At 40.3% G+C, this 7,500-nt stretch overlaps 1 protein-coding gene and 1 long non-coding RNA gene across 5 annotated transcripts in view; both read right to left on the bottom strand.

The window, feature by feature from the left end:
• LOC118373458 (fibrillin-2) overlaps positions 1 to 7,500 on the bottom strand; it is a 299,186-nt gene that overhangs the window by 33,187 nt on the left and 258,499 nt on the right. The window contains exons 52-54 of the mRNA XM_052526019.1: positions 6,177 to 6,302; positions 3,420 to 3,539; positions 2,821 to 2,943 (exon numbers count right to left, since the gene is read on the bottom strand). Coding sequence (XP_052381979.1) covers positions 2,821 to 2,943; positions 3,420 to 3,539; positions 6,177 to 6,302 — 369 coding nt within the window. The remainder of the gene's footprint in view (positions 1 to 2,820; positions 2,944 to 3,419; positions 3,540 to 6,176; positions 6,303 to 7,500) is intronic.
• Positions 3,693 to 4,430, bottom strand: LOC127931709 (uncharacterized). Of its 4 annotated transcripts, none has more exons than XR_008142579.1 (4): positions 4,290 to 4,430; positions 4,180 to 4,259; positions 3,929 to 3,968; positions 3,693 to 3,898 (listed from the first exon to the last, which is right to left on the bottom strand). It is a non-coding gene; the product is annotated as an uncharacterized LOC127931709 (long non-coding RNA). The 4 variants fall into 4 exon arrangements; XR_008142578.1 differs by lacking the exon at positions 3,929 to 3,968 and adding an exon at positions 4,110 to 4,149; XR_008142581.1 differs by having other exon boundaries at positions 4,180 to 4,229; positions 4,290 to 4,405.

A 7,500-nucleotide genomic window follows, 5' to 3' on the forward strand; every position in this document is an offset into this window, starting at 1 on the left:
ATACTTCCTATTTAGATATAATAAAAAACAAATGTTTAAAAATGTGTTAGATTAAAAACCAAGCATAGCATCCCTTCCTCTCAATGAAGGCTTTTCTTTGTCTGCCCAATGCAATCGTGATTTAGTCTTTCGATAAAGGGTTTGGCTCCTGAGACCGCTTGGAAAATCAATCTTAATCACTAAAGCTTTATTAAAATATTAAAAGTTTGAGTGGAGTAAACCAGTGAGCTAACATTCCCTTTTTAATCTAAGCATTGTAGACAGGCCCACATTAATTTAGCCCATTTTGGACATGCGGGAAAAAAAACTTCCATGATGTACAGTAGGCTACGTGCCGATCATGAAATGAGAGATGAGTACCTCGGTGACCCTTGTATTTACAAGTTCATTTCATATGGTAAAAAAACTCAAGCTCTCCCTTAAGCATTCTATAACCAAAGGTTGGTTCGACATGCGTCTTATTTATCCTGGAGATTTTATCATCTCATTACATTTTTACTTGTTGTTTTGCTAAAAAAAAAATAAAAAAAACAGTTTGTTTTTCATTTAAGTTTATTACAACCAAACTTATTAGAATGATTCACGTCGCGTGTTTGCAATGCAACTTCTGGAGACGAGAAAACACGATTTTAACTGTAAGATGGTTCCGATTATGTTCATAAAAAACACAGGTCTATTTGAAAGCAGTAAAACGGTGAGTGGACATTCTCCCATCTGGTATTTATATTGGATCTTTGTCCAGCTACTGTGAAAGGTTTGGATAAGTGTGTAAAAACCCACCATAGTCTGAGTTGTTTTAATATTTTATATGCCCCACGGGGAGAAATGATGGGAAAAACAAAGCTGTTGTTTTGTATATAGTTCTAACTACTGTGAGGTGACCTCAACTCTTTATTTGTTTGTTTGTTGGTATTATCTGCGGGATGTGAAATCAGTTGTGGAGGCTGAAAGGGCACAATGTGATGACCCTATTATAGTTGAAGAGGTCATTTGTTCTAAATGACCACCTTAAACAAGAATACATCTCCTGGGGCTGATGACACATACAGTACCAGTTAAAAGTTATAAACAGACTCCGCTTTCGAAAGGTCAGTTCCTACAAGTAGCTATTCATACAGTACCAGTCAAAAGTGTGGACACACCTACTCAATTCAAGGTTTTTTTTTCTTTATTTGTACTATTTTCTACATTGTAGAATAATAGTGAAGACATCAACACTATGAAATAACCCATATGGAATCATGTAGTGACCAAAAAAAAAGTGTTGACTAAGGTCTTTGTATAATCTGTAATTTGTTGTATTTATTTTTTATTTTTTACCTTTATTTTACTAGGCAAGTCAGTTAAGAACATATTCTTATTTTCAATGACGGCCTAGTGGGTTAACTGGGTTAACTGCCTGTTCAGGGGCAGAACGACAGATTTGTACCTTGTCAGCTCAGGGGTTTGAACTCGCAACCTTCCGGTTACTAGTCCAACGCTCTAACCACTAGGCTACGCTGCTACCGTATCCACTAGCATATGTCTGTTGGTATACTTCTTGTATGTATACTGGTGTTTCTACAATACAATACATTTAAAAAAGAATAATACAAAAATAAAGAAGGAAATAAATATATATATTTTTTAAATAACTATATACAAGGAGTACCGGTATCAAGTCAATGTGCAGGGGAACGAAGTAGTGGAGGTAATGGAGGTAACATGCACATGTAGAAAAGTAACTAGGCAATCAGGATAGATAGTAAACAGAGCAGCAGCAGCGTTTGAGAAGAGTGTGTAGAGTGTGTAGTGTGTAGAGTGTGTAGAGTGTGTAGAGTGTGTAGAGTGTGTAGAGTGTGTAGAGTGTGTAGTGTGTGTAGAGTGTGTAGTGTGTGTAGAGTGTGTAGTGTGTGTAGAGTGTGTAGAGTGTGTAGGGTGTGTAGAGTGTGTAGGGTGTGTAGAGTGTGTAGAGTGTGTAGATTGTGAAGGGTGTGTAGAGTGTGTAGAGTGTGTAGAGTGTGTAGAGTGTGTAGAGTGTGTAGAGTGTAGATTGTGAAGGGTGTGTAGAGTGTGTAGAGTGTGTAGAGTGTGTAGAGTGTGTAGAGTGTAGAGTGTGTAGATTGTGAAGGGTGTGTAGAGTGTGTAGAGTGTGTAGAGTGTGTAGAGTGTGTAGAGTGTGTAGAGTGTAGATTGTGAAGGGTGTGTAGAGTGTGTAGAGTGTGTAGAGTGTGTAGAGTGTGTAAATTGTGAAGGGTGTGTAGAGTGTGTAGAGTGTGTAGAGTGTGTAGAGTGTGAAGGGTGTGTAGAGTATGTAGAGTGTGTAGTGTGTACAGTATGTAGAGTGTGTAGAGTATGTAGAGTGTGTAGAGTGTGTATAGTGTGTAGAGTATGTAGAGTGTGTAGAGTATGTAGTGTGTAGAGTGTGTAGAGTATGTAGAGTGTGTAGAGTGGGTAGAGTGTGTAGAGTGTGAAGGGTGTGTAGAGTATGTAGAGTGTGCAGAGTGTGTACAGTATGTAGAGTATGTAGAGTGTGTAGAGTGTGTAGAGTGTGTAGAGTATGTAGAGTATGTAGAGTGTGTAGAGTGTGTAGAGTGTGTAGAGTGTGTAGAGTGTGTAGAGTGTGTAGAGTGTGCAGAGTGTGAAGAGTGTGAAGAGTGTGTAGAGTATGTAGAGTGTGTAGAGTGTGTAGAGTGTGTAGAGTGTGTAAGCGTGTTCGTCCGTGTGTGTGTGTGTGTGTGTGTTGGGAGTTAGCGTGACTCGTGATTTGGTTGAACTATCCCTTCAGGGTGACGAGTAATAATGTGTGTAAGTGTGTAGCGTGTAGCGTGTGCATCTCACCCTGGCACATCCTCTGGTTCTCTCTCAGAGTGTAGCCACCGGGACACATGCACTCGTATCCTCCGAAGGTGTTGATGCAGCGGAATGCACACAGCAGGGGGCTGATTTCACACTCGTTGACATCTGACCCAGAGAACGGGACGTAGACAGACAGACAGAGGACAACACGAGCAGTCAAAATCGATATCCCATGCACACACACACACACACAACACAGCACAACCTTCAGGCAAATAATCAGTCTCATTAGAACATTTCTGCATTTAAATTTGCATCCTGCCTTCAATACATCCAGCACATATTTATATATTCATATATTTATATCCATATGGTTTAACTTTCCTACTGAACATTTCACACTAGATTAATATGATAATAATATGTTCCATTTGCAATTAAACACGTTTGCCAATGTTAAGATCATGATTTTATTCGATTTTCAATATACTAAAACTCGGAAAATAAAAGTATATACAATTTTTTTTTTAAATACTGAATCACATACTTGATGAAAACATGTTTAAATTTACAATGACTGCAACACAATACTAAAGAAATAAATCTCCACCACATTGACAACATGTCCACTAACCACCCACCTTCACAGGTCATCATGGGGCCTGGCTCAAAGCCCTCCTCACAGTTACACTCGAACCCTCCAATCACGTTAGAGCACGTCCCGTTGCCACAGAGGTTCTCCACCAAACACTCGTCAACATCTGGTCAGGACCACACGGTTGGACAATTAACCACACTGTAACTGGACTAGTCAAGGATAAGATTACAGTAGAATTTCCAGATCACAGTATTGCACAGAAAAAACAATGTTTATTGTAGTTTATGGGGCGGTTATCCAGACACAGATTAAACCTGTTATTTAGATGCATGAACCTTATTGTTTGGTCAACTCCATATGTTTTCTTCAGTATAGACGCTATGAGATGGCACAGTACAGAGTAGGTATGTCAAGGTTAGAGGACACAGTGCATTCTGGTGTAGTAGAGTGTTTCCTCTGTATAGCTCCTATATGAGCACCACCGGGTAGAGCCTGTCTTATATGAGCACCTATGAGCACCACCTGGTAGAGCCTGTCTTATATGAGCACCACCTGGTAGAGCCTGTCCTATATGAGCACCACCTGGTAGAGCCTGTCTTATATGAGCACCACCTGGTAGAGCCTGTCTTATATGAGCACCACCTGGTAGAGCCTGTCCTATATGAACACTGACCCGGTAGAGCCTGTCTTATATGAGCACCACCTGGTAGAGCCTGTCTTATATGAGCACCACCTGGTAGAGCCTGTCCTATATGAGCACCACCTGGTAGAGCCTGTCTTATATGAGCACCACCTGGTAGAACCTGTCTTATATGAGCACCACCTGGTAGAGCCTGTCCTATATGAGCACCACCTGGTAGAGCCTGTCCTATATGAGCACCACCTGGCAGAGCCTGTCCTATATGAGCACCACCTGGTAGAGCCTGTCCTATATGAGCACCACCTGGTAGAGCCTGTCCTATATGAGCACCACCTGGTAGAGCCTGTCCTATATGAGCACCACCTGGTAGAGCCTGTCCTATATGAGCACCACCTGGTAGAGCCTGTGTTATATGAGCATTTTATGAGATTTGACTGAGTTACAGTTCATATAAGGAAATCAGTCAATTTAAATACATTCATTGGGCCCTAAACTACGGATTTCACATGACTGGGAATATAGATACATAATATGAAAGTAGGGGCGTGGATCAGAAACCAGGATGAATGGCACAACAGTGGGCCTCAGGATCTCATCACTGTATCTCTGTGCATTCAAATTGCCATTGATAAAACGCACTTGTATTCGTTGTCCGTAGCTTATGCCTGCCCCATACCATAACCCCACCGCCACCATGGGGCACTCTGTTCACAATGTTGACATCAGGAAACCACTCGCCCACATGACGCCATACTCGCTGTTTGCCATCTGCCCGGTACAGTTGAAACCCGGGATTCATCTGTAAAGAGCACACTTCTCCAGCGTGCCAGTGGCCATCGAAGGTGAGCATTTGCCCACTGAAGTCAGTTACGACGCCGAACTGCAGTCAGGTCAAGACCCTGGTGAGGATGATGAGCACGCAGATGAGCTTCCCTGAGGCGGTTTCTGACAGTTTGTGTAGAAATTCTTCGGTTGCGCAAACTCACAGTTTTATCGGGTGTGCAGGTGGCTGGTCTCACATGATCCCATGGTGTGGTTACAAGTGGTCTGTGGTTGTGAGGCCGGTTGGCCAAATTCTCAAAAATTATGTTGAGGCGGCTTATGGTAAAGAAATGAACATTCGATTTTCTGGCAACAGCTCTGGTGGACATTCCTGCAATCAGCATGCCAATTGCACACTCCCTCAAAACTTGAGACATCTGTTGCATTGTGTTGTGTAACAAAACTGCACATTTTAGAGTGGCCTTTTATTGTCCCCAGCACAAGGTGCACCTGTGTAATGATCATGCTGTTTAATCAGCTTCTTGATATGCCACACGTGTCAGGTGGATGGATTATCTTGGCCTAGGAGAAATGCTAACTAACAGGGCTGTAAACAAAATTGTGCATATGGAAAATGTTATTTCGGTTTATGAAACATGGGACCAACACTTTACGTGTTGCGTTTATATTTTTGTTCAGTGTCAGTTTAGGCTGGACACTATGCACGAGGCTACACTGGAATTCAACTCTTGGCTGCCAATGTGTAACGTGAATAAAGTTGCACCTTTTTCTTCCTAATTGCTCATATTATTTTTGTTCTGCATCTTGTCTCACATTGGTTTAGTGCCTTCTGCTCTTCTCCTAACATGGCTGCACCTCGTCTCACATTGGTTTAGTGCCTTCTGCTCTTCTCCTAACATGGCTGCATCTCGTCTCACATTGGTTTAGTGCCTTCTGCTCTTCTCCTAACATGGTCTGCATCAAATCTCACATTGGTTTAGTGCCTTCTGCTCTTCTCCTAACATGAAAATAATAAATTGAATGGAAACTAAAGGGAGCTGGTTCTAAATCGTTCATGTATTTAAATTTGTATTGACCACTAGGTGAGTGTTTTAAAACTTGAATATATAAAAAAAAATGTAAATAGGTGTGTTGTATTGGGTTGTGTCTCACCGATGCAGCGTACCCCAGTGTAGTTGACTGTGGAAAAAACTCTATAGGCAGTAAATAGGTGTGTTGTGTAGGGTTGTGGGGTACTCCAGTGTAGTTGACTGTCAGGTTTCACTATAGGCAGATACAGTGTACTCCAGTGTAGTTGACTGTGGAACAGGTTTCCTGATAACTCTACAGGCAGTTAATTCATATAGAATAGGTGTGTTGTGTAGGGGTGTGTCTCACCGATACAGTGTACTCCAGTGTAGTTGAGAGTGTAGCCTATTGGACACTCGCAGCGGAAGGAGCCGTCTGTGTTGATGCAGTGTCCGTTGTTACAGATGCCTGGGTTCTCCACACACTCATTCAAGTCTGGAGATGTGCAATGTTAAGAGTTATTATGTTATTATGTTATGTTATTATCCATTCCAACATCTATTCATTGTCGTTGTAGATGAAATAATATTTTTTTTCCCAAATCACATTCATGCTGTTTCATGTCATCTCGTCAAAGGTTCAACACAAAAACAAAACCTTTAAAGTGATATCATTCATTCCAAACCTTTACAGTGATATCATTCATTCCAAACCTTTACAGTGATATCATTCATTCCAAACCTTTACAGTGATATCGTTCATTCCAAACCTTTACAGTGACATCATTCATTCCAAACCTTTACAGTGATATCATTCATTCCAAACCTTTACAGTGATATCATTCATTCCAAACCTTTACAGTGATATCATTCATTCCAAACCTTTACAGTGATATCATTCATTCCAAACCTTTACAGTGATATCATTCATTCCAAACCTTTACAGTGATATCATTCATTCCAAACCTTTACAGTGATATCATTCATTCCAAACCTTTACAGTGATATCATTCATTCCAAACCTTTACAGTGACATCATTCATTCCAAACCTTTAAAGTGATATCATTCATTCCAAACCTTTACAGTGATATCATTCATTCCAAACCTTTACAGTGATATCATTCATTCCAAACCTTTACAGTGATATCATTCATTCCAAACCTTTAAAGTGATATCATTCATTCCAAACCTTTACAGTGATATCATTCATTCCAAACCTTTACAGTGATATCATTCATTCCAAACCTTTACAGTGATATCATTCATTCCAAACCTTTACAGTGATATCATTCATTCCAAACCTTTACAGTGATATCATTCATTCCAAACCTTTACAGTGACATCATTCATTCCAAACCTTTACAGTGATATCATTCATTCCAAACCTTTACAGTGATATCATTCATTCCAAACCTTTACAGTGATATCATTCATTCCAAACCTTTACAGTGATATCATTCATTCCAAACCTTTACAGTGATATCATTCATTCCAAACCTTTACAGTGACATCATTCATTCCAAACCTTTACAGTGATATCATTCATTCCAAACCTTTACAGTGATATCATTCATTCCAAACCTTTACAGTGATATCATTCATTCCAAACCTTTACAGTGATATCATTCATTCCAAACCTTTACAGTGACATCATTCATTCCAAACCTTTAAAGTGATATCATTCATTCCAAAC

This window comes from Oncorhynchus keta, chromosome 9 (assembly GCF_023373465.1).
Source record: "Oncorhynchus keta strain PuntledgeMale-10-30-2019 chromosome 9, Oket_V2, whole genome shotgun sequence".
Classification (NCBI taxonomy): Eukaryota; Metazoa; Chordata; class Actinopteri; order Salmoniformes; family Salmonidae; genus Oncorhynchus; species Oncorhynchus keta.